The sequence below is a fragment of the Suillus subalutaceus genome, assembly GCF_016647625.1.
Source record: "Suillus subalutaceus strain FC151 chromosome Unknown DFJ58scaffold_8, whole genome shotgun sequence".
In the NCBI taxonomy this organism is placed as follows: domain Eukaryota; kingdom Fungi; phylum Basidiomycota; class Agaricomycetes; order Boletales; family Suillaceae; genus Suillus; species Suillus subalutaceus.
The window spans coordinates 125,805-150,908 of NW_024540257.1; the positions used below are offsets into that span (position 1 = coordinate 125,805).

Genomic DNA, 25,104 nt, shown 5'->3' on the forward strand with positions numbered 1-25,104 from the left:
TAGTTTGCTTCTTGATTTGCTGTTCCCATCTCCTTTCCTACTCCCTACTTCGTTTCTCCGCTTGGTGTTATGCGCCTTTTTATCATAATTCCAGACCAACTGTAATTTATGTGAGTAAAAACTATTACACGGTAATACCTTGCAGCTGATGACACCCTTCAAGTACGCACGAGTCACGACTAGATCATCGATGCAAGGTTGGAGGGAGAGGAAACAGTGAGATTACATAAGTATTAGATAGGTGGGAATTTGGTACGGTGCCTTGGACTGAAAGTCATCCGAATCCCAGTACTTGTCTTCGTTCCGCCACCTATTCCTCCTGATGTATCTTTGGTCTTATCATGAGGAGTATGTCGTGTTCTCCGAGCGTATGATTTTATAGTATGCAGAATGCGACTCACCGGTGACCGACTCGGAAGTATTAATAGTCAGGACTTCAATTTGGATGCTGACATGAACGTTGGCGAGGAGGGTGGGTCGAGAGTCCCTGCGTTGCTACTTCACGTTTCCCATTAATACTTCTCGGGTTCGTTTCGCCCGTTTCTTCCTATGTATATGTACCTTGCAGCTGACTCGGATGGCACCCTTCACTGGGCTCCACGCGTGGGATGCAAGATTGGAGGGCGAAAGAGGGACTGACGACAAAAGAAACACGTCGTCTTTCCCTTTCTTGTACAATTGGGCTGCGGGCGCTTGAACGAGGCTTGAGTTTGAAATTTGAGCGTTGAGCCTGTGTATTGTGCACAACTACGATCAACCTCGTGGCTGTGAGGTGCTGTATTCAAGTACCTCAAGTTCCTCAACCACCTTCCTTCCTTGCTCTCTTTACGTCTCATACATTAGGCGAAGACAGACAATCACTTATCCTCTGACCTTGCATATCTGATCGAAATGTACTTTCTGTGGGTCAAGGATTTGGACAAGGTCATTCCCCTTCGCCTGAGGCGAACCACAAAGAAAGGACGCACACAACACAGCTCGACGAGTCAGACAACCACCGGCCATGAGGGTGATAGCTCCACCCCTTCAGATATCTCTACGATTTCCCCTTTCTTTACCTATGCCCCCCTTCGAATCCATCACTAATGCAGCCCATTTCTACGACCAGAGAACCAGATCTCGAAGCCTCTACCAATGTTTCTTCCGGATCCTCTGGCGGTGTACCACTTGCCCGCGAAGCTTCTGATATGGCTCAGATAGCTTTACCATCTGTTTCAGGCCATTGTAGGTGCAATTCCACTTGTTGGTGCTCCGATGCAGGCGGCTATCGGTGGATTATTGTCAGGCCTTCAAGCCATAGATGTGAGTACTTAGGCAATCGCGAGGACGTTTCTTGATTTTAACGTACATCATAGAGACATAATCAGAACAAGGCGGACCTCGATAGTCTGACATCACGACTCAATCGACTGAGTTGCAATTTGTGCAACGCCCCCGCCTGCCTTTAATCCTTCTGAACAATCCCGGAGAGGTTCATTTGTTTAGGTATGTGCTTTCTCGGTGTGCTGAAATGTATCTGACATCAAGCTGCACTTAGGATGCTGCAAGACACTTCAACTCGAGTGACTGCGTTGCATGAACGTTGTCTCGCATCTCCATCTGTCACACAAGCTATCGCTGGATGCTTCAGTGAAATCGACCGTTTTCTGGCGGAGTATTTGGTTGCGTTCTATTCTCTTAAGATTGTTTGCCTTCACTCACTACTTTGCTTAGTGGTCATCCCAAATGCAAAGTCAACATGACATGCACGAAAAGTTGGAAATCATACGGAGGCAGCGGGAGGAGGATCGGAGGGTTGCTGATCACAATGCAAAGCTGATGAACAGAACTGTCGCACTAGTTGGTTGTGTGACACTGGTGGACGCAACAGGCCACGAGCATGCAATACCAGTGAAGTTCTGCACCTCATTTCAGGTCCGCGCGCCAGCCTCAAAATCCGTCTTGTGGACGCTTACTGATCAAATTTTCTTTAGCAACTCAATAAGATGCTCCAAGTTCTGTTTGAGTGTGACTCCATTGAAGCACGTCTTCAGAGACGATATGTAGAAGAAGGACAGTACGATTTGTGCATCGACGATGGTAAACAAGTAACCCGACTTACAAGCCATGGATGGTCATGCATTGCAACAGGCACAAAGATTGTCATGAGGGTTATCTTCGAAGAGGAGGCGACCGAATTTGACTATGAATTTGACTACAAATGTCATTTTTGCGGCACTGTGAATCACATTGCCGTCTGGTCTATTATGTATTCGCTTGAACGGCAGGCTGGTTGTTCGATTAATTGGTAAGTATGTTTGTCTTCTATGGGCTGATGATGCCTAACAATCAGAAGTCGAGGGTGCGAACGACGGTTTCAGATCTCCGTGAACCTCCCAGTGCGAAGCAGAGCACACGATCCTCTAATGGGAATTCCACTGGGGGGAGTGACGAAGACTCAGGAGATGCAACTTATTCGCAACTTCTTGTCCAACAAAGTGTATGTCATCAGGAACTTTTCTAGTCTTAAGCTGAAAACTTGGTGCATCTGCTGCTTCCAGGTTGTACGTGATCCCCTGTTTTTGAGTTGCTTACCCGATGTTGATGGTGCCTTAGGCTCGCCGTAATTCCTACGGAACCTGCAACTCGCCGTCCACTACATTTCTCTTGTGACTGGCTTGTCGGAGAAGATACGACCTGTGGATTTGAAGGGTCGTGGATGCATTGAGGATGCATTCCAGGAGTCACTTGTCAGGGGCTTCAGATGCGAAAATTGAATGTCATTGGCAAGGTTGCCGAACCGTCGTGAGGCGCGTCAATATATCGCGTCACATCTCTGAGCACCATCTGGGGATGAAGAGGAGGATCTGATCCTTTGGTGATATACATTTTCTTCAATTTATCAATATACAGGCTCGTGTGCTGTTACACTCGCTATCACCGCTATGATTCGCTCTTGTTTTCTGCTATGTAGTACAAGTGCAGGTTCATGTTTTGCGTATACATCGCTCAATGTGTAGCGCAAGTGGCTATACCTGTGATTTATATTTAATCTGCCATCGGGAACCTCCAGAGGTTGACTAGCCGACTCTTGGAAAGTCGTGACGACAGGTATCACCTGAAAGTTATCAGATGTCAAGGAATCTCCATGATGTTAGAATAAATGCACATCCATTATCTTCGATATCACAAATGAGTCTCGATGTCCTGATGAACTCTTCATAAACGTCACACATGCGGAATAATTACAACTACGACCGACTTGGCATGGCCTTTAAGCAACCTCCAATGGTATATCCTCGAATCCGAAGAGTCCGTGGATATTGGACGACCTCCAAACGAAACGGAAAGAGCAATCTCTTGGAGGTAGTTGCATATGCCGATGCCGGAGCTATTGGTAATAGATGTGGTGTTCCACTGACTTTTATTGCATGCAATGAACACAAGAAGATGACTCATCTCAGTGTTGAGCTATTACATTCACAAGGACACAAATATCTAGAACTCGACTCGCACAGGGTAGCCGCTTTATCTCGAAGCGTGCACTGAAATCGTTGGAAGTTCGATTTCCATCGTTCGAAACATATCTTCAGGTCGCCTCCCTGCGTTGAGTCTAGTAATCGTACCATGAGTTATTGTGGATGATCGGCTCGTAGTTTTCACCTACATGGACAGTAACGAATTTGCATATGCTGTTTATGCATGTCATCTCAGACTCTGGAACGACAGTAACTCAGGAGAAGACATCACTCACAACTTCTGAGAACCGTGCCTACACCTGCGGATGACAACAGTCGAGTTTGCCCAGTACTGAGATTATCATTTAGTTGAGAAGTTTTGTATAGATCATGCTGCGTACCAAGATGCATATGCTGATAGCCAACAAACTGTTAGGTCACGAAATAAGGTGCTTAGTGGTTATCGCATTAAAGCGGTGCAAAACTTGCCACACAAGACAGCCCATGCTGGTGAAATTCTTAATTATGCTCTGGATACGGGTGTCCGTGCTACATCACATGGGTAAATACCTTAACGGTCAGGTTGCAGCACATCGACGTACCGGTGGACACCGGATCTTGCAGAGCGTAGGTAAAAGTAGACGGAAAGGCTGATCATGGAGTCACACAAAACAGTCTGAAGTGCTCTTGCGACAGAGATTTTGAGTACCTACCAAAAATATGTCAGGAAAGGATTTAGGGAAATACTCCAACGTACCGCGTCGTTCAAGAAAGCCCCGGCCTGCCTAGATATGTCGTTGAACTAGGTTCTTCGAGCGTTATCGAGAAAAAACTTACTGCGGTGGAATAAGTACTAAACGCAAAAGAGAACCGTCAGTCACATGCACAAAGTAAGCACTGTCCAGCCGACTAACTCAAACCGAGCACTATCATAAACAAGTCTGAGAGAACAGCCGAGATGTAGTGCACGATGAAACTCACCATAAGACGAAGCTGCAAATAAAATCTGTTGCTCATCAATGTAAGGTCATTGATCTCTCGTTAATGCGAAGGAACACCTACTATCGGTATGGTGACGTAGATGTTGTTGCCGCTGACTGTGTACGCAGCTGAATTACAGATGGCACATACAACTAACGCATGATGACGTACTTATCCATACTCGGTGACAATAAAAACTGCGGCGCCAAAAGGTAAGCATCACTCATATAGCAATCAGCACGGTACCTTTGCACGATGAATGGTAGGTATACTGGAAATAACTCAGATAAATGATCCCGAGGACGTATTTGGAACTCACATTCACAAAGAGAAGCATCATCGCCTGCCGTAGGTCGAGTTCAAGTTGGGTATGCTCGATCTGAGAGTAAAGGTATCTTGCTCACCGCCATGCTCCTGCAACTGCGTTAAAACCGGAAGACGCCATAATTATGCACGTGAGGCAGCTCACCATGCCTGACAACTCGGGGATGTACTTCGATGACAATTGGAAAAGAACGACCAGTACATGAAACTGGTCAATAGCGCCCCGATGGTATTCAGAATTCTGGATCATAGTTAAACAATGCATGCGATAAGTATGATATAAAACGAACAAGACAGTGACGACCTAAAAGTCTTCAGTTGGAGGATATATAAGTGATATTGTTGTGTACTCACGAGATACTTGAGCAGTGGTCTGTCAAGAGGGAAGGCTCGATAATAACATAAGCCCTGAGCAGCAGCAACACCTAGTTGCCTATCAGAACTATCTAAGTGGGTGTCGAATGCGTTCGGCAACCGAGACAGACTGACACGAAAGAGATGGTCAACCCTAAAAGTTTGGACGATAATACCAAGTGAATCGAAGCACAAACGTTAACGCTCTGCTCCTACCTATGAACTGAACGGCAAATGCACGTGGACACGTCACTCATTGCTGAAAGCTGGGAGGAAGGCAGCTTAGTGGCGCTGCACTGGAGGGAGGTTACACAAGACAAGTTAAGGCAGATTGCATCTACTTACTTGTAGTTCGGGTACTACAGGGTACTACTAGTATTGGCAGACCTCAGTTTGCCAAGTCAATTGAAACTTAAAGCCTTGAAATGAAACGTTAAAACATTTCAACACAAATTGAATATAAAAGATCAAATACACATTGCAATGCCGTAACAATGAGCGAGCATCGGATAGAGGTAATTACCTTTGTACAGGTGATACCTGGCAGTGTTGTTACACGCTGGGCTGAGGCTGACGAGCCTGCGTGTGGTGCGCAAGGCCTGATCCGGGATGATAATTGCTACTTGGTAGGTTGTTCTTCCAATAGTCTATGATGTCTGAGCTTTTGTTACTCATGAATCAGCTGCCACTGATTACACTGTCCCCTTTTCATCAATCAGAGTCAGTCACGGGTGTTCAGGGAAGTTTGAGGGTTTGACGTACACGCGAGCGTCATCAATCGCAGCCTAATTTCCTTTCAAGCCCATCTTTTGCTATGTGGTCCCATCTCCACTGGCGCAAGTCCCCAATCCTCCCCGTGAAAGTGACCCTTCTCTGACCCTTTACAGAGACCAGCTTGTTCCAACGCTATGTAGACAGGATAGAGGTCGGGGAAACTTTAACGCTCGACCATTCATCATGCCATGCGCAATTGCAAATCATGACTCTGTTTTCCCTTGATGGTGGCTGCACGTCAGACACGCCGGAGCATCGTACGAATAGGAACGGGTGACCTTCGTACGTAGAAGTAGTTGTGCCTTCAAGTCCCTGGAGGCTAACGTATGAATTCGAATAGGGCTTTGTTTGACATGGTAGGTCCTGACAATAAATTTGATTTAAAAAAAAACCAAACCTCCGAGCCCCGGCGCGTCCACAGCCATCAATAAAATAAGAGACGGGCGCCACATTCTTCCAAAAAAGTGAAGACCGGACAGGCCCCATGATGATCACCACGAGAAGCAGCAGCAATATCGACGATTCGTTGAACCGTTCTCTGGGATATGTTGTGTAATAGACCGTGGTTTTCTGATCTAGTGAACTTACAGGCGTACCATGCAATCCAGTACTTGGTCGGAAAAGTTCAGCGTGCATTTGATTTACCTGCACATCTAAGGCATCTCCACCCGCAGCTCATGATTGTTGGCATGCCTTCCAATGGGCTGACGAGGGTACTTACTATATATACGTAGTGCCTGAGTTACATCACGGCGTAGTCAGCCTCTAGCGAACTTGAATGACGAACAATCTCACCTTATGCTTATATCAAACCATACAACGGCCGGTTTAAACAAGTCTTGAGGCTAATATCACCTTGATCAGCCGCATCTCGATGTTCAAATGTTCATTGTCTAGCTAGTTCGTTCATCGGTTCACAAGTCAAGCTCAAGCACAAATTACCACGCTGCGGCCCCCGGCAACGTCCGACTTCCACGAGAGATGCGACTCGCCGTAGTAATCGGAATTTTGTTAACATGGTTGGGGAGAAAGTGGGCGCTACTAGTACTACTACTAGTAGCGCTGTCCTTGGTTCCTCTATCAGTTTGTTCCTCTCTCAACGAACGTCCTATTATAAATTGATTTTGGTTGAACACCTGGAACTAAATGTCCCAGCTTCCGGCGCCTGAGAGGCGCGTCCTCTCATTACACACAACTCTAGGCTCAGACCCAGTCGAACTCAAGTGTTCTACACTGTACTACCCTGTCTCCTGCGCCAAAGATGGTCTCACACTCGTGTTCACGCACGGACTTGCTGGTCGTGAGTTCTTCCATTCATTGACGGCCATATCTCGCACCCTGACCTAATATGTGCTTCAGATAAGGAACAGTACGACCCTACTATCGCGCGCCTGCTATCGCACGCTCAAACTTGCGCTATGATCCGAGATATATGGGTGCTTGACCTCCCCAACCATGGTCAAACGGCACTTCTCAACCGTTCCGTGTTTGATGCGCGCAAGGCAGCCGGGAAAGCGATGTGCAGTACGTTCTTCCCCATCATGTATTACTACTAATACTAACATCACCTCAAGCAACGAAAGATATCTCGCTCTACCTCCAAGCCTTCCTCTCTACTCCCTTGCTCAAATCCAGCACAGTAGTAGGAATCGCACATTCAGGAAGTTGCACGCTCTGGATCTTTGCGCTCACATCCATGCCCCCTTCTCTTACGCCCTTTGCTCTCATAATGGTCGAACCCACATTGATGTTCCCTTCTCTTACTCCTACTGACCCTCGCTCCATCCACGGAGCCGCAAACGTCCGAGGGTCACTGACTAAACGCGATCGCTGGACGGATAGGGAAACGTTGACGAAGTGGTTGGTGGTGGGAAAGGCGTTTGGAGGAAGTGGGATAAGAGGGTTTTGAGCAGTTATCTGAGGTATGGATTTGAAGAGGTGAACGAGTCCGAACTTGGTGCGGGGAAGAAGAAGAGTTATGTGACGCCCACGTTGAGGAAAGAGGAGGAGAGCCCGTTGTATGCGTGTTTATCGCATACGGTGGAGCCCGAGTCTCTTGGGCGTGCGTGCAGGCGGTGGAGGAGGCTGGGAGGGGGGTTCATGTCGTTTGGGCTGATTTTGAGGAGTTTATGTGCGTTGTTTTCTTTTCTTTTTTTCTCGTGGTCGACAGTGGCGTGACATAATTTATATAGATCTAAAGTGGCGAAGAAGGATATTTTAGACGCTGCGGAGCACAGGGTAGTGTCTCAGCGAATTATCAAGGGGGCAGGACATCTGGTATGTGTCTTCCTCTTATTTTCCTGTCGAAGTGAGTTGTAAGATATCGTTTTCCCAAAACCTATTAGATTCCGCAAGAGAAACCAGACGAACTTGGTGAGGCACTTGGCGAGATCCTGAATGAGATTACGAATGGTTCGGGGAACACGAAGGCGAAGATGTAGGGCGTTAGGTGAGTCTTTGCGGTTGTTCCTTGGTGGGTGGGGATGTTCGGTTGACGATACGTCTATAGTTATGATCTCACTATATATATCGCTTGCATGTAAATATATCAAAACGAAAGGCGTACGCGCTGAGAGATCAACAAATATTGTAAGAGCGCTTCATCGCTATGCATGCGATTGCAAACTTGAGGGTCCTGGTGTAGCAGTTCATTGTGCAAGTGTAGCCTGCACGATCAAATATTACACGAAAAATCTTTAAGGTGACTTCTTCGAAGACACTGATTCGGGAGATCAAGTTTCACGTTGGTGCTACTCCAGCAGGCCGCTTTCGCTACTACCCCTCAACGCCTCGCCAGTGGTTATCAAAACATCCCGGAAGCACACCCGCCCGCGAAGACTAAGCTAGCCCTACTCGACGTGCATTCTATCACTTATTGACTTAGCAAGGAACTCTTTAGACACCGGACTTTGTTGATATCATGTCTCATCATAGCCTGTCTTTTTGTCAGTTCAAAGTTGATTCGAAAATCTGGGATCGAGATGTGTTGTTGCACAGTAACAAAGGCTTGACCATGTCCATTGGGTATCGCGGTCATGTACATACATATAACACCAGTCATATCATAATATCCCTTCTCGGCTTCATAACACCCCTCATCAGGCGCACAACCCGCACGCCCAAATCTTCTCCCAATCATCATCATCAAACCAAAATTGTATGGAAGAATCGGACACTTTCAAACCAACTCTATCCGATCGAATATACTCCTTTCCAGGAGCAGTATCACCAAACGCACTTATCCTCCAATCACGGCGATCATCGCGGCGGCGCGTCAGCATGGCTGCAGACAATGTCAACACCTCTACGTGAAAGCTTCTTCCCTTTCTCTTTATGAAGTGCTCGAAATCATATATATCGAACGGAGGTCTGATATACGGGTAGGCCATTGAGAAAGTTTGAAGGTTCTTGAGATGAGGCCATGGAATGCTCTTCATCCATGAAGGTAGGTTATAGCTCCGAGGTAAGCCATGAGACATGGATATAAAAAGAAATTCGTCGAATGTGGTTGTGTGGGACCCGTAGGTGAGGTGGGAGATTGAGGCAAGGAAAGCGGATCCTTGGGGAGTGTCCTTGAGGAGCTCCCATTGGCCGCCGGCGGTCGTCTCACCCGACAACGTCAGGGTTTTGGTGTTCCATGGACGTGGGGACTGTTCGTCGTTGGCATTCGTGTCTGCATGATACTTCCATGCATGTTCCAGGCATTCTGAAAAAAGCCCCAGACTTGTCCAAGCAAGGGCAAGGGACGGCGTAGCGAGTAGCACCGGTGTCAGGACGCTGATGGCAAGCTTACGTGCCGGTGCATAGTGCGGGTGGAGCAGGTGATCTGGTACGATATTCGCACCAGAGCACCCAATCCATATCTTGTGTATGTGAGGTGCGTAGTCGAAATAGAGATCGTTTTGTGTTTGTTCCTCCCCGCACTCCAAACGGGATTCGTTTTGTTTTTGGATCTCCGCGTACTCTTGCTGCATACGCAGAGCATCGACGAACATTCTCAGGTTTTCAGATTTCGGCAATGATACGGTGTGTAGGAGTTCGGGAAGCGCAACGCGCCTGACAGCTTTGGAGACGTGACAGAGTGCGAGTGTCGAGGAGTACGGACTTTTAGTCTCATATTTGTCAGTTTGGTCAAAGGTGGGTTGCGCGGCATATTTGAGGATGAGGAGGGCAAGTTCAGCTGGAAGGTTGGTAAATGGAAAGTTGGCAATAGGGTCCATGACAAGTGAGTAAGATGAGAAGCTGGTTTGAAGGAGCCCTGCCTTTAATACCCTCATAAATTACAGCGTCGTCCACAGCAATAATGTGGACGCATTGTGGGTGAGATCACGCGCTGTAGCTATAGCTGCGTTGTTGTTCCTTTAGGTCGCACAAAGTGCTTGGCCCTGTGGAAATTCCACATTGTTAATCACCAGAGATTATCATTATAATGAAGAAAAGGTGGCACGAACCACAGAATCTACCTGCATTCTTACTTTTGACTAGACTCGATGCACGTACACGAACTCATATACATGATCGCTCGTTGACTCGTTGAGTTGCTCCTGGGAAAATTCCACTGTGCTTGAGTAATGGGGACGCTCCAACTGAACACAGTACCAAGCAGTGGTAAGCATGCTGAGCATATCAAACATCCGGTGTCGTGTTCACTTAAAAGCACGAGATGTGGACGACAGACTAGTATTGCAGCCCTGGTGGTCATTAGCTTGAAGATCAACAATCTCACATCATACATTTTTCGCTGGGCCTATCCACGCATACCAACCACTCCTCCACTTGTAATATCACATGAGGTCCCTCACCCGTTCCTCGGACCACGCTACAAATGGGTCAGACATGTCAGACAGCCAACTCACAGGACAAGTTGTTCAGCAAAATCTGGTATTGAATATTGATATCCAGTAGCAACGCGCTGAATCAAGAGCATGGTGAGGCTTTGAAGCCAGGTATCATGTTGTTCGTCAGAACACACTGCGCGCATACACTGATATTGCGCGGAGTTTACAGTTACAGCAACTTAAAACCCCGTTGAATCTCAGCGGTGGCTGGTATTAGACTCGATCGATTAACAGGTTTGAGCTAGGTAACACAATGCACATCTCTACTATGTCGAGGGATTCTCGTGTCAAGGTGACCTCCGGAAAATCGTTGTACGGTCCCAATGACTTCCAAATAAATGAGGATGAGCCGCTGATTTCCTTCTTCAACCATTGCCTACCCCGCGAGCCCCTCAGCGCCGAACTTCCACGCCGTGGCAATGGATGCAGTGCTGACCGCCTCTCCATCGATTGCGATTCCCTTGGAATTTCTTTCCGGCGCACAGTCCGCGTACCCGAAACCGGGAAGCCAAACAATCTTCCACCTGGACTTGGGCTTTCCCACTCTATAATGTTGCTGAATTTTCTCATGTCTTGCCACAAGATATGGTAGAGAAGGGTGGCTTGTTCTTTGCAATGTACCGTGAGTTTGGTCGGTCCTGGTTGAGACCTTATCACACATACATCACTGCGGGCCGTAGAACGGGAAGCAATGTGGTTGCAGTTTAATAGCAAAAAAAAATTCGCTATTCGGATATATGTTGGCGGCGTCAATGGCAATCACTGGCGAGCCTATGATTCCAAACATGGCCTACTCTGCTCAAGCGGCAAAATGGCGTTGTGAAAAAAAGCAGGACTACATCATCGTACCTGAACAGCCATGGGTAGATGGTATTGCAACTGGTCCGGGTATAGTTAAGCAGTTTGTTGCTGTTCCTTATGGATCGGGTTATTCGATCGAGTACCAGGTACATTTTTCAGTCTACGGAATTAGTGATGTCTAAGAAATATCCAGATCACCGGGTCGGAGGAAAACGGGCGGGATCCAATTCGAAGTCATACCGGCGTATGACACTTCTGTGCATTTCAAGGGAGCAGACATCTATCGCACACCTCATGAAATTGGACTCTCTCTCGGCTCCGAAATGACGATGGTCAACCCGAAGATACCACCTTCACCTACAACCGCTTACAGCGGTATGCAGAATGTGCCAACTTGCGGGGGGCAACTTTTGTGAAGACTCTCACGGGAAAGACAATAACTCTCGAGGTAGAAGGTTGCGATACTATACAAAATCTCAAATCAAAGATTCAAGACAAGGAAGGAATTCCGCCGGACCAGCAACGGCTCATCTTTGCCAAAAATGAGCTTGAAGATGACTGGAAGCTTTCGGACTACAACATTCAAAAGGAGTCGACGCTCCATATGATCTTGAGACTGAGAGGGGGCGGGGGAAATGATGCCAACGATGAGTTTCGGCGCTGGTGGGATGATCAAGCAGGCCATCAACGAAGATCACAACAATCCACGTATCTGGGACGTCGAGAGGGCAAAGGTCTTCAACGTACAAGTTCTGAATGCGACCCACTTTGAACATGTTACCAAGATGATGGCACCCCCAACCCCAGTTGACGTCAAAGTGTATGCGGCAGCAGGTTTTCCCTTCTTCGACATCTTCAATGAAGTGCCAACTGATATCCACGGATATGACGCATTTAAGACGATCAAATCTGTTTCTACGTTAGATTCCGTTATGGGTGCGGGGACAGGCGTCAGTTACGAGCCCGGCGTGGATGTCCCTTTGCAAAAATGCAAATGCCAAAACAATATGCTGGGCTGTGTGTACGTACTAGATAGCAAACCTTATTTTTCCTCGTGCGGATGAAGTGATCGCTTACCGGCTTGTTCTGTAGCATTCGTCCTTGTCACCACGCCGTTTGCTCGGAGTGCGCATCGTACGGTTCCTGCACTCGGTGCCCGGTTTGCAAGAAATCGGTGACGAAGGTTGTGGGCATTGCTGCCCCAATGGGCGCCCCCGGCATGGAGTCAGTTCCAAAACTTCCAGTAGTATTATTGGAGATGACTCAAGTCGATGATGGGCGGGAGAAATTCGTCAGCATTGTCCGCAGTGGAACGAAATGACGAAACTATGGTTGGATCGGGAGATGGAATAGCACGGTGGAATATGCTCCGTTGGGTTTGGGCAGAGGAATACCACGAACATTCATTATATACAATATTGCGCATTGTACTTCGTATCGATTGTATGCAAACTAAGGCGTGACAAGGATGGTGCGAAATGAACGATGTGCAAAACAGCTGAAAAAGCCAAGTCGAATCAAAACTCCCTTGCACAGTTGATTGTTGCACTCCCTCGTGCGTTTGAGAAAGTGATATACTTACTTATCCCACTACCTCAAACACATGAACATGCGCGCAACGAAAGTCAGGGAACAAAGCCAGCCAAGCAGCCTAGATGGACATTAGGAACGCATTGCAGATATTTAATATATCTACTACGTGCTGGGAAAATTCAATGAGAACTTGACACGTACACTAATTCAAGTTGACCAGCTCCACAAGACCCACAGCAAAACGCACGGCCTCCGCATTCTTCCGACCCACCCAGATCAAACGAAATTCTGAGCCACTTGATTTGAGCGCACATATGATTCGGGTAGGCCTTGAGAGAATCGCCATGGCCTTGATCAGATGCTCAAATTGGATGGGGCCTTCGACGTTGTTGGATTGTCCAGACATGTTGAGGGAGGTTGGCTTGAGATCGATGTAAACTTTGACGGCCGCCAGCGCAGGTTATGGATGTCGCTGTCGCCAGTTGTGATAATACTTAACGATGTAGCCCATGTACTACTGTTCGTGTGGGTAATCTAAAGCGGGTAATGGCAGGAGCTGGATGGTGGATGAAGGAAGTTGGTTACTGCGTTGGGGTATGTCGGGGAAACGACTCCTATCAGTGTAGTTAGTACATACTCACTTGACGAGGAGTGTGTGACCACTTGTTAAGGTGAGTATCTTCAAGACCCAAGGTCATGACAAAGTCTTGGAGATGCTCACTTATTCAAGTTGACGCTTCAAAGCTTCAAGAAGTTGCATCCTCGCTCGTATGCCGTATGGTGGTAAAGAATGAAGGCTATGGCGAAACTTCTCTGCATGGCGTTTATTCTTTGCACATTTTATGGCAGAATCTCAACTTACATTACATCGTTCCCTACCTAACGTTCTGGTACTTCAAGATATGTAGGTGTAACAGTGGCGCCATCAGGCGTCCAATATACTTTCCAGTGATTAAGCTTTTCTCACTCTTGTCCAAACCTTGTAACAGTCATTTATTCGTTATTGCTTCAGAGGCCTTCGGCTGAGCACTTTACAACATGTCCTTTCCTTTCGTCTTTTCTCCCCGTTTATTTCCGAGTACTGATTGGCTTAAATACCATACTTACCCGTAATGTTAGCTTAGTGTTTTCTGGACCCCTGAATCGCAGACTTTCATCCTGTCATTCGACAGAAAACATTATTCTATCTGTGTCGAAGGGCTTACGACGAGTCATCAATCATCGTCCAAGGTGTGTTCTCATCATCCGATTCACCTGACGACTCACTCGTGCTCAAGAAAGGATTCTCGACAATTTTATTACTAGTTGGTTCCACTAGGGAGGTCCAATCACGGGGACTGGCCGTAGCGCTGCTAACGCTTGCCGAACGCACTCCAGCACAAGGCTGGGGTGTGACGGACCTCGTTCGTACCACGTCGCTGTAGGAGCGGACGGGTTTGAGAACGGACTCACCAACACGTGAGACGGGGCTCTCGGTTGGTGAGGGAGTTGGGGTTTTGTAAGTCTCTTGCTCAATCAAGGGAGACTCTGCTAATGTTCTGGGTATAGTGGGCTCGACGCTGGTGACAGCGGAGCATTGAGGTTGAAGGTTGTAGTGTGATGACATCGTCGTTGGTACTGTTCGGTGGGCCAAACCGATAAGATCCAGATGACGATGTAGAGTAGAGATTGTTTTGACAAAGGATTCAAGTAGACTTTTGGATGTCAAAAAAGATGTGGTATTGACTATTTAGCGTGTGCGGCTCGAATGATAGAATAAAAGTCTGCAATTCGAGGGCCCAGAAAACACCAAGGTAACGTTACGAGTAAGTACGGTATTTAAGCCAATCAGTACTCGGAAAGAAACGGGGGGAAGAGAGAAAGGGAAAAACGGGTTGTAAAATACTCGGCCGAAGGTCTCGTAGAGTGTCTGAAGCAATAACGAATAAATGACTGTTGCAAGGGTTTGGACAAGAGCGAGAAAAGCCAAGTCAGAAACTATATTGGACGCCTGATGGCGCCATCGTTACGGCAGACAGGCTGAGACAGCCTATAGTTGTAGCGTCCTCGTATATGTGCACATCATCCTTGACATCGGCATCCATTCAAGTTGAAACGGCAGCTAATGAAGGGAGTTTGGATAAAATACATCCACTAACTCATCTCATTATCAACCATCCCTACCCTGTGTTAACAACACCCTAAGTCTGCCGCGAGAGCTTTGATAACGATTTCGCAAGAAGGAAATAAGTTAGATTGCTTGTTACAAGACTGTGATGGTAGAACAGATGAGGTTTGAAAGCAAAGAATGAAAACTATTCCTGGACCCCCCGTCTCCCGTTCATTTTGTTTCATATGTTTACAGTTTCTCACACCCAGTTTCCTTTTCTGGCTCGTGTAACCTGTTTTGAGGGGCTCGTCTCTGTCCTCTTTGACTCCCGTTTTGAGGGACTTGCCGCTAGTCCCGGAAAACAGTCGGACCGTCCTTTTCATCACACGCTGCTTTGATTCACTGCCCACTGCGGGCAACACATCCTCTACCGCGACCTTTCAACCATTCCCCAATGCGTCCATCATAAGTGATTTTCAAGCTTGCCTGTATTATCATGTCGCCTTACATCATGTTCTTACGATGTTCGAAGTGATATCCCATGCTTGCATATAGAACACGCACATCGAGCATAGTAAGTCACCACTCCCCACACCGTTTGCAGTCCATCGCCTCGACCGTCCAGTAAAAACCCACGCTAACTTCTTTCCCCCCACTCCGAATGTCTTGTAGCTACAATCTCGTAATTGAGAGCACATTCGGGGGATGACCGGTCTGTCACCAAGTGATGACCGGTCTGTCACCAAGTGATGACCGGTCTGTCACCAAGTGATGACCGGTCTGTCACCAAGTGATGACCAGTCTACGAATGACATTGGCAGTCTTATAGTTGAGGGACACCATACATAAGCGGGTGGCAAAATATGTACGTCCTGCACAACCACATACTCTTCATGGACAACAACTTAACCCGACTCTTCATCAACAAACCCAGCTCGAACGAAAAAAAAACGCTCTCTCGCTCTCCCTCGTGCGTTCGAGATCAACGGTATTGCAGGTTGTCAGCTCTACTATCTCCAACGCACGAGGTGGTGGTGGTGGTGGAACATTTTCAATGAAGACATCAATATTGAGAAGACAGGGTGAGGCCCGGGCTAGAGTGAGTTAATTTCTGGCAGACATTGATATTGAAGCTTGAATCACCCGCGTTCAAGTTCGGGTTTCAACTTACATCCTGCTCGTATGATCGATGTAGGAAATGGTGAATAGTGCTTCGGCACGCACAGTACTGTAGATATGTTCACCACTCCCTGCACCGTACGTATACTGCGTAATATCAACTCTGATGAAATACCCTTCCCCAACTCCAGATATGTTCTCAGCTTTGAAATCTCAAACTCGGAGATATGGGAAGGTTATAATTAATTAACGACAACCTAAAGAATATAAATGACAGCTTAAATACTATGCGTCGCAGTGGACAAAACGACACGCTTCCTGCACTTCCTGTGTGACAACCACCGTAAACTCTCTTCCTCTCCATGCGTTTGAAGTAGAGAAACAGAGTTTGTTCCACTACCTCAAACACACTCGGGATGGGGAGAGGACGAATATATGTCTGTGGAACGCGTGCAACGACGACTCTAAGTATCGCATGCCAATGAGGTCAGGGAAAGACTCCACGGATCGCAGATAATCAGATGCTCATCATGCCGATCAGGCTAGAGGCCCCCCCCAAAAAAAAACCTTCCCACTTCGTTCTACTCTGCCAGCCGCCAGATCGGGGTGAGACGCAATAGCGAGAAGAGATGCCGATTGGAAGGCGAAAATTAGCAAGACAAACATGAGAGGCAAGCGGATGTGAATTGCAAATACCTTACATAAAGGAGAGATCCATCATAGAGCAGAAATCGTAGCAAAGGAATTCGAAAAGTCACCCGCTTTGTTGGTTTCGGACCAGAATCATAATGAGAACACTGGCAAACCAGTGATAGATACGAGACGTAGACACGTCGATTTCGGCGAGAGAGCTTGATGTCCGTCAGATTGGCGACATCCACGAACTCGGACAGGTCATCAAAGCACCACAACTGTTCATGCATCTAGTAGCATGCTGTGCATGCAGATATCGAAAACCACACAAAGGAGACGTAAACTGAGTGGTGTTTCAATTCCATGCAAGTAAGTAAGTAATAATGTGGTTTACAAATACGTGAAGTGCATGATGGTGAGGGGGGCGTAGCGGCGTGCAACAACAGAGCAAAAGTATAATAAATCAGCATAAATGAGGTGACTACTGACGGCGGATAGAAATTACTGTACCCCGCGCATCACAAGGTCGCAGGTAAGGCTCAACATTGAGTCCTTACTTAAACCCGCCCATGCCGCCCATACCACCCATGCCGCCCATGCCACCGGGCATACCACCAGCAGGTTTCTCCTCCTCACCATCTACAATGCAACATTCACTTGTTGTCAGCAAGCTTGCGACACCTGCAGCATCTATGAGTGCTGTCCGTACCACCTTGAGCGGGTCGACGATACCACGCGCGATCATGTCGGTGTACTCGCCCTTTGCCGCGTCGTAACCATATGCGAAGGAGGTGTTGGACGAGTTTGTAAGCGTGCCGACGATGACGCTTGCTTCCTCACCCGCGTTGGTGAGGATCGTGCGTGCGGGCTGTGCCAATGCGCGGCGGATGATGCTAACGCCAAGGCCTTGGTCAAAGTTGGCAGTTGGGATGATATCGGGGTCGGAGGAGGCAGGTTCGCCAGCTGCGGCTGTCTTGAGCGAAAGACTGGCCTTGAGAAGTGCGACACCACCACCCGGGAGAATACCCTCCTCGACAGCTGCACGCGTTGCATTGAGTGCATCGTCGTATCGGTCTTTCTTTTCTCCGACCTCGACTTCAGATGATCCACCAACTTTGATGACGGCGACACCTCCTGAGAGCTTCGCAAGACGTTCTTGGAGTTTCGTTTTGTCGAACTCGGAAGTGGTGGGGTCGTTCAGGAGTGCACGGATCTGCTCGCACCGTGCTGAGATGGCATCCTTGGAGCCGGCACCATTGAGGACGATGGTGTCCTCTTTGGTAATGGTGATGCTGCCAGTGCTGCCCAGGAGGTCAGCTGTTGCGTGCTCAAGCTTGACGTCCAGTTCATCAGTGAAGACTGAGCCGCCGGTGAGGATGGCGAGATCGCCAAGGATGCTCTTGCGATTGTCACCGAAACCGGGTGCCTTGACGGCTACGACCTGGAGCTGGCCGCGGAGCTTGTTAAGAATACAAGCTGCGAGGGCTTCGCCATCAACATCCTCTGCGATAATAACCAGCGGTCTGCGAGCGGAGGCGGCAGTCTCGAGGGATGGGAGAATGTCCTGTAGTAACGAAATTTTCTTCTCGGAGAGGAGAATGAAGGGCTTTTCGAACTCGACTTTTTGAGTCTTGACGTCGGTAATGAAGTACGGGGAGATGTAACCGCGGTCAAAGCGCATGCCCTCCGTCACCTCAATCTCATCCTCGATCGTCCGGCCCTCTTTTACGGTGATGACACCCTCCTTCCCAACTTTCTCCATTGCTTGTGCAATCAGTCCACCAATATGCTCGTCACCGTTAGCAGAGATGGTGGCGACTTGTGCAATCTCAGCTGTGGTGGTGATCGTTTTGGTGTTGGCTTCCAAGAACTGGACAACCTTTTGTACGGCGGATTGAGCACCGCGACGGAGGTCCATGGGATTGCACCCTGCCGCGACGTTCTTGACGCCCTCAGCATAAATAGCACGAGCGAGGACGGTTGCGGTAGTAGTGCCATCACCAGCAATTTCGTTTGTTTTTTGCGCGACATCCTGCACGAGCCTGTTTCGCGAACGCGTAAGTGGTATGTTGACAGTGGGACAAAAGGAACTTACCGGGCGCCGAGATTTTCAAACTTGTCCTTGAGACTAATGCTTTTAGCCACGGTTACTCCATCTGATGGTGATTCAGGTAAGAGTAGACCTAGAGAGAGAGAAAGGGCTTACCCTTCGTAATTTTGGGGCCACCAAAGCTCTGCTCGATAATGACGTTGCGGCCTGTGAAATCGCGATTTTTTTTAGTTCTAGTTCGGTTTGCAAGAGTGAAAGAGGTGGTACTAACCTTTTGGACCAAGGGTGACGCTGACTGCATTAGCAAGGACGTCGACACCCTTGAGGATGCTAGCACGACCGTCGTTGCTGAACTTGATCTCCTTGTGTGCACCGCGGGTCAGAGTAGGCTTAACCTTTGCGGCAGCGCGACGGAGGGCACGGGAAGACGTGTGCATAGCTACTTCAACAACAAATTAGAACTTCAGGAAAAGAAGAGAGAACGAGCAGAAGAAAGAGTTGGTAAAAACTCGCAATAAAAATGTTCGGGGAAAAATCTAGAACTTCACTGATTATGTAATCAAATACACAGTTATGGAAAAGGAAATAAGTACTATATTTGGTACAGAGTGTCGGCTCTTTGTTAATAACCATTACTACCTCGCAGCGCTGATGGTCCTACGGACTATGCGCTAACCCGTAGCTCACAAACTGCAGTCATCATTAACAACCTCAACGGCTACCACGAGCCCTCTATGGAGGAGCTAGAGAATGAGCTCCCTCGAGTTCTTGATGGCCAGGTTCCGCTGGGCGACCTTCTTTCTAGAGTGGCCCAGGCCATCTATGCTGAGCTGTCTGAACTTGCTGAGACGTGAGTGTACCCCATGTTCACTCCATATATGTCCTTTGAACTACCTCCATTAAGCCTTCCAAATATGTCCGATGGTGCTCGAAAACGCACGCTCGCTGATTGGGTCGTGAAGACTAAGAAGCAAGTTGTAAAGCTGTATGCCATCACTAAGTGGGCGCGGGATGCAGATACCGTACAGAAATGCATGGCGAGTGACGCGTTTTCATCAGGGCTTTACACTTCATGATCTTTTTCCAGAACATCACTGCTTTTCTCATGAATCAGAACCAGCAATTCGAAGATGTCATGAGAGGTCTGACGTACGCAAAGGAAAGCTTGGATCCTTCCAGGTACAGAAATATTGCACACCCTCACGCTTGTCCTCACGCGTTCTATGCCGTAGGCTACGAAATCATGACTTACTCACCTCGCTGGATGTTCTTACTACGGGCAACATATCAGCGGCTACCTTCTGGCATCAAGGTTTTCCCCATCTTGCCATATGCTAGGATTATGCTCATGTCTTCCCACAGAAATCTATCATTCCAATTACTCCCTTAACAGACGCTGAAGTTATAAGTACGCTCAGTGACATGGAAGACGCCATCCGCTACCGTCTCCGTATGTCGGAGATAATCCCGGTGGAAATGTTTCAGCATCGCATTGGTATCTTTCTGAGCTTATAATCCCAAGTCCCTCACTCAATTCATCTCAGCTAATGGACGTGTGCACTTCTCGGTCCCCAAGTTGTTCGAAACTGCCATCTACCTAGGAGGTGCAGAGAAGAATGACAGCTGGTTCTTTGATAGTGTCAAATTCCTGATCACTGTTGGTGGTGACCTCACAGGCATGCAAGGTATTGATGTCGTTTGATTCACTGCATATTGTCGTTTATGGCGTGTACACCTAGAGTTCCCTTCCGAGCCCACCGGCCTCCTCAGACGACACATTGCAGACGAGGCTGATCGACGGATGTCATGTTACCTTCCGCTCCCAGATAAACAAGAATTTGCTCCGAATCCAGAAGATCCACCGCGACCGCAGCTTCCAGAGGGAACGGTAGATGCACCTCTCGTGAGGCTCTTTAATTTCCTTCGTAAGTGAAAGAGTTTCTTTTCGTTGGACGGTAATTCACGGAGACGCACAGAAATGATGTCCATGTCCTATCAACTTGAAATATTGTGCTACCAAGTAAATCTTCATGATCACAATGTTGTTAGCTGACGGCTTTCCACAGGCTCAGAGGATGCGCTCCCTTGGTTGGGCCTGACTTCCTCAAAGTTGAGATGCGTGATGGGCGTAAAACACTTGCTGTATCGTATTGGATGTAAGGCCCTCAGTTTCATGGATCATTCTCCTGTTGCTCATGTGCACTCAGGCGACCTCCACAACCCGGAGCCCCCGTGGTGGCCCCCAATCGTCTCAAATTACCACCGCATGGTGGTACCTTGACTATTTCTATTGTCGAGAAGGTTGACAAAAAAGCTGCGCGATCACCTATAGCGCGGATGCTTGCCGAGCTTCAGCGAAAGTCAAAATTAGGTGACATGCGCCCTTCTGATGATGTTGAAAGCCTGCAGTTTGACGCAAAATGGGAACCGATGAAGGGCGTGTTGGCTGCCAATATCGACGCTGAGGAAGCGATAGTTGCGGTTAACGAGCTTGCGGTTGTATGTCAATATTTCCTCCATGACGAGGCTGCTCACAACATACGTTCGATAGGAGTCTGATAATATTGACTTTGAGTCAATGTTGAGAAAGGTGATCGAGGTGCACACACAAGCAATCCTGAGATTCTACCTGGTCCAGCTTCAACGGGGTCTTATTCGGGTATTCTCCCCTGCAGGCAAAGTGGTTCTGGTTTCTGAGAGTGGGTACAAAACAATCACAATTCTGATCTCGCGTTAAATGTTACACAAGGGGGTTATCATTCTCTGCGGGTACATCTCTGTGCCGACGAAGTCGCGATCGTGTCCATCGACACCAGGACAGGCCGGCTGAGCATTCGAGATACTGGTGACCTCGCAGCAGCTGGCCGAGGACCACGATTTTCTGCACTATCTGACAAACTCAACGAAGCACCCAATCTGCTTTTCGATGTTACTCATCAGACTACGATTTAACGTACGCGATCTTACTTTTACACTGATTACGATCCTCACGGCAGTATATTGGCAGACGATTACAGATATTGTGGAACAAAAAGCCAATTACCTTGGCTTCCAAGTGTTTCCGACATCGAAACTTCCCAAAGAAGGTTTGGTGCTCTTAATTCATATTTATGCTCCGTCTCACGTCCGTCTCAGAAATTCAAAAGCTTGGATCCGCAGCGCGCGGCATGATGTATATCCAGCTTGCCAACTTCCCTACGCACTACCTCGTGCTTGTCCTCACAGACGAAGAGTTCAGGTACGCGCTTATATCAACAAAAATGCTCTCGGACACGATGTTTGGCAACATGATTATGGAGGATATCGGCTGGCTTGATGTGAGACGAATACGAGGTGATAGGAGTGTTGGCGTTGGCATGGATGAAGTTGTGATATCATCTATGTCGCACGAACCACTGGTGTTGCAAAAGAGAAAACGAGATGATATCCCTTCAGAATTATCAAGAAGCGAAGATAGGTGAGATATCTTTCAGCTCTCCGGTTTGTGTTGCTAACATGTAAGCATAGTTTCAACTTGGAGACGCAAGTACTCCGGGAACTTTATGCATATTGTTGGTATGAAAGCCTTATTCCGTCGTCATCCAATAATTCTCAATTGTTCTTCTAGCGCACGCGTTGCATACACCCGAGTCGAGCGCCAGTTTAAGCTTCGTGGCATCCCCTACACCCATGTCAACCCCACTGTCACCCTCCCACAGATATCCGAACTTGGACACATTCAATCATCCCTTGCACGTTCTGTACCGGCACTTTGTGTTCAGTCCTCAGACATTCTATCAGGCGCACCAGCAGCCGAGGCGGCCATGCCTAACATCCGCGTCATACCATTGAACTGGTGGTCAGACAAGAAGGCGCAGGTAGTGACATGCGTGAAATTGAAGTACGTACAACAGCCAGTTGGGAAGCGTGCCGCGGCAGGGTCTAGCAGTAAAAAATATCATTCGTCCATCGAAAAGAATCATCTATGACGCGGCCGAGGCTGTGGTCTCCTTTTTATCTGAAGAGGTCGATACCTGTGTGGACGAGTTTTTAGAGGAGTGGGCCCGCGTTTCTAAAATGGTCGTCATTGCCCGTGAAGGTATGCCGTGCTTGAAGTTGTCGATGTATTATTGATGCTTAGCAATGCAGTGGCACGAATGGCGAAAGGGAAGAAATGGCCGGACGTGAGACTGTTATCATTTGACCTACAAACTGTGGAGTTTGCGTACGCCTCAGTGAGCTTCACCGTTCATTTGTCGAGTAATGTTTCACCCCACTTCTGCAGGATTATACGGTCTTAATTACTTGTACGGATCAGCTATCGCCTACAGGTGGATCTTTCGAGCTACGCTTTTCACGTTGTGCGCCTTCGCCGACCCTCCTACAACCTTCCTCTCTCGCTCCGCCTCATCTTCGTTTCTCAAATCACCAGCTACGAACCAATCCCCATGAAGAAGCTGAGCCATATCTCTGCCACGTTCTCCGCCATGGTCCATTGGCATCCTCACTCGACCGCCTTGTTGAACTCCTTCGAAACACCCTTCCTATAGCAGTGGAACTTGAACACATGAGAGCGAGCTCCCGTGACACCAAGCAGTCGCCAGGACGTGGTAGAGGTCGACCACGTATAGCGGCTACGACTGGTACATCCGAACCATGGGTAGACACATACGTCAAAGGCTTAGGCTGGTGGAGGGTGCTATATGGCGACCTCAGGTGCAGTTCTTCATTATATGCTCATAATCGGAACTTAACATAACGTGGTAGACATGCTCTTGACTTCCGGTTAATGACGGAACAACGGATTGCTATCCTAGATGCGTCATACTCTCTTTTCGGCTCAAGCTCCTCAATATCATCACCATCTCCCGAGCTTTTCACTCTGCTACCAATTCCAGACTTCAAGACCCTTGTTATTGATGCCATAAAGTCTGTGCGTATAAAAGACGAACATGCAAGGGTGGCCTACATCGACGCCGGGGTAGTTTGTGATAGCTCTTTTGTGAGCGGTGTGGCAAGGGCATTGCATGAACGAGTGTTGAAGAAGTTGCGAGATAGACAACTCTAAAGATTTCTCTACTCGATTGGCATTCTTTATATACTTGGTGAATGCGTCTAAAATTTGCAAAAACACCGCTACGTTGGATCGTGCATGCTGTGGCTACCTCGTTTTGCCGGTTTTGCCGGTTATAACCGGCAAAACTAAAGCCAAGTAGTTTTGCCCCCCTACACTAGGACTCGTTCGTCCTAAATTTAGAATCTTCATGTCATTTTGTATTGCGATGGATTTCAACATGTAGTAAACACCGACATTCTATATTATATTCAACATTCCAAATACTGTAAATACACAAGCGACGCGAAAGGGAAATAGTATCAACGCAAGATAACGACATACAATGCATAAAATCGACAGTTCAGACCTGGGACTGAGATGACCCTGTAGCTTCAACGAGACGTTCCTTTGTGCGCAGGTCAGGTGCTTGATACATGAAAGTCACTGAGAACACACCTGTGCAAGTTTCTGCCCTTCGGATAACGCAAGGAGGCAAGACCGCAAGCCTTTTAAGCACCATTGCCTTTCAAGCCAGGAGAGAAGGTGGCGATCCCAAAAGACCTTGAATGCACGGTTAAGCCTGTCGTCCGTTGGACTTGGAGCTCGCGAGAGATGGAAGACCCAGTTTGGCATGCGTACTTCAGGGCGTCAGAAGATGATCGACTTTTATCCCGTGCTTCGTTTGTGAAAATCGTGAACGCAGTCATAGCGTGAATGACCTCCATATCTGGTACAGTACTTACACTTTTTCATAATGTATAGCGACGGGAGCTGCCTTTTCGCTATACAATATGAGAGATATACACTACCAAATAATTCCCACGGCAGAGGGGTCAACCAAGATTGGGGGTGTCGATGTGCGCTACTTGGCAACACATGTCCAGAAATCAATACATTCAGTGAGAGCCAGTTCGGCAACTCGATGTTGGGGTGTATTTGCCATGTTGCACATCTGGCGCAATGTGAGTTGCACCGGCATGCTTCCGGCATATAGTCGGAGCTTGAATGTAATCCTAGGTTAGACGACTGTATCCCTGGGCTCGTGAATCCTTCATAGTACTATGGAGTCCCTACCCGAAGTCTTTCCAGGGCTTCGTCTTCAAAACCGGTCTCAGGTTCATCATAAAATCATACAG

At 47.9% G+C, this 25,104-nt stretch overlaps 7 protein-coding genes across 7 annotated transcripts; 4 read left to right on the top strand and 3 right to left on the bottom strand.

The window, feature by feature from the left end:
* Positions 1 to 891: 891 nt before the first annotated feature.
* DFJ58DRAFT_910784 (uncharacterized protein) lies at positions 892 to 3,036 on the top strand (the record flags this gene model as incomplete). Its single annotated transcript, XM_041395204.1, has 8 exons — positions 892 to 924; positions 1,219 to 1,302; positions 1,388 to 1,485; positions 1,538 to 1,685; positions 1,714 to 1,914; positions 1,974 to 2,287; positions 2,341 to 2,479; positions 2,670 to 3,036. 8 exons carry the CDS (start codon positions 892 to 894, stop codon positions 2,754 to 2,756), a joined length of 1,104 nt encoding a protein of 367 aa, XP_041249288.1. The 3' UTR covers positions 2,757 to 3,036.
* Positions 3,037 to 3,568: 532 nt separating this feature from the next.
* On the bottom strand, positions 3,569 to 4,992 carry DFJ58DRAFT_837071 (uncharacterized protein; the record flags this gene model as incomplete). Its single annotated transcript, XM_041392334.1, has 14 exons — positions 3,569 to 3,592; positions 3,647 to 3,671; positions 3,734 to 3,789; positions 3,839 to 3,866; positions 4,040 to 4,146; positions 4,195 to 4,222; positions 4,275 to 4,290; positions 4,419 to 4,443; positions 4,500 to 4,546; positions 4,590 to 4,615; positions 4,665 to 4,689; positions 4,738 to 4,761; positions 4,823 to 4,838; positions 4,888 to 4,992. The coding sequence occupies 14 exons, from the start codon at positions 4,990 to 4,992 to the stop codon at positions 3,569 to 3,571; spliced, it is 552 nt and encodes a 183-aa protein (XP_041249289.1).
* Positions 4,993 to 7,016: 2,024 nt separating this feature from the next.
* On the top strand, positions 7,017 to 8,311 carry DFJ58DRAFT_837072 (Alpha/beta hydrolase fold-1; the record flags this gene model as incomplete). The annotated part of the gene is made up of 7 exons (XM_041392335.1): positions 7,017 to 7,170; positions 7,230 to 7,394; positions 7,445 to 7,671; positions 7,713 to 7,910; positions 7,943 to 8,001; positions 8,063 to 8,147; positions 8,216 to 8,311. 7 exons carry the CDS (start codon positions 7,017 to 7,019, stop codon positions 8,309 to 8,311), a joined length of 984 nt encoding a protein of 327 aa, XP_041249290.1.
* A 571-nt stretch (positions 8,312 to 8,882) lies between these two features.
* DFJ58DRAFT_741927 (uncharacterized protein) lies at positions 8,883 to 10,391 on the bottom strand. The gene is made up of 2 exons (XM_041387166.1): positions 10,322 to 10,391; positions 8,883 to 10,255 (listed from the first exon to the last, which is right to left on the bottom strand). Exon 2 carries the CDS (start codon positions 10,145 to 10,147, stop codon positions 8,969 to 8,971), a length of 1,179 nt encoding a protein of 392 aa, XP_041249291.1. The 5' UTR covers positions 10,148 to 10,255; positions 10,322 to 10,391; the 3' UTR covers positions 8,883 to 8,968.
* Positions 10,392 to 10,969: 578 nt separating this feature from the next.
* DFJ58DRAFT_762246 (uncharacterized protein) lies at positions 10,970 to 12,869 on the top strand. Its single transcript, XM_041388533.1, has 8 exons — positions 10,970 to 11,198; positions 11,303 to 11,330; positions 11,389 to 11,456; positions 11,479 to 11,648; positions 11,703 to 11,895; positions 11,962 to 12,100; positions 12,131 to 12,530; positions 12,602 to 12,869. The coding sequence occupies exons 1-8, from the start codon at positions 10,977 to 10,979 to the stop codon at positions 12,828 to 12,830; spliced, it is 1,449 nt and encodes a 482-aa protein (XP_041249292.1). The 5' UTR covers positions 10,970 to 10,976; the 3' UTR covers positions 12,831 to 12,869.
* A 4,278-nt stretch (positions 12,870 to 17,147) lies between these two features.
* On the bottom strand, positions 17,148 to 19,462 carry DFJ58DRAFT_762249 (chaperonin GroL; the record flags this gene model as incomplete). The annotated part of the gene is made up of 4 exons (XM_041388534.1): positions 19,205 to 19,462; positions 19,090 to 19,140; positions 18,979 to 19,039; positions 17,148 to 18,925 (listed from the first exon to the last, which is right to left on the bottom strand). Coding segments are annotated over exons 1-4 (1,763 nt in total), but the record flags the coding sequence as incomplete, so codon positions are not given.
* Positions 19,463 to 19,545: 83 nt separating this feature from the next.
* DFJ58DRAFT_762253 (mediator complex subunit MED14-domain-containing protein) lies at positions 19,546 to 24,114 on the top strand. Its single transcript, XM_041388535.1, has 20 exons — positions 19,546 to 19,783; positions 19,838 to 19,970; positions 20,021 to 20,112; positions 20,166 to 20,199; positions 20,296 to 20,428; positions 20,478 to 20,618; positions 20,673 to 20,836; positions 20,870 to 20,922; positions 21,000 to 21,089; positions 21,141 to 21,432; positions 21,485 to 21,632; positions 21,683 to 21,861; positions 21,941 to 22,019; positions 22,069 to 22,390; positions 22,441 to 22,488; positions 22,541 to 22,852; positions 22,890 to 23,011; positions 23,062 to 23,147; positions 23,198 to 23,628; positions 23,680 to 24,114. The coding sequence occupies exons 1-20, from the start codon at positions 19,668 to 19,670 to the stop codon at positions 23,978 to 23,980; spliced, it is 3,276 nt and encodes a 1,091-aa protein (XP_041249294.1). The 5' UTR covers positions 19,546 to 19,667; the 3' UTR covers positions 23,981 to 24,114.
* The last annotated feature ends 990 nt before the right edge of the window (positions 24,115 to 25,104 follow it).

What these genes read in the sequence shown, in the direction of transcription:
- DFJ58DRAFT_762253 (XM_041388535.1), top strand. Translation starts at nt 19,668, where the DNA reads ATGGAGGAGCTAGAGAATGAGCTCCCTCGAGTTCTTGATGGCCAGGTT. An exon ending in ATACCGTACAGAAATGCATG is followed by an intron (nt 19,971 to 20,020) that starts GCGAGTGACGCG and finishes ATCTTTTTCCAG; the next exon opens with AACATCACTGCTTTTCTCAT. An exon ending in AATGTTTCAGCATCGCATTG is followed by an intron (nt 20,429 to 20,477) that starts GTATCTTTCTGA and finishes AATTCATCTCAG; the next exon opens with CTAATGGACGTGTGCACTTC.
- DFJ58DRAFT_762246 (XM_041388533.1), top strand. Translation starts at nt 10,977, where the DNA reads ATGTCGAGGGATTCTCGTGTCAAGGTGACCTCCGGAAAATCGTTGTAC. An exon ending in CTTACAGCGGTATGCAGAAT is followed by an intron (nt 11,896 to 11,961) that starts GTGCCAACTTGC and finishes CTCTCGAGGTAG; the next exon opens with AAGGTTGCGATACTATACAA. An exon ending in AACAATATGCTGGGCTGTGT is followed by an intron (nt 12,531 to 12,601) that starts GTACGTACTAGA and finishes CTTGTTCTGTAG; the next exon opens with CATTCGTCCTTGTCACCACG.
- DFJ58DRAFT_741927 (XM_041387166.1), bottom strand. Translation starts at nt 10,147, where the DNA reads ATGAGGGTATTAAAGGCAGGGCTCCTTCAAACCAGCTTCTCATCTTAC.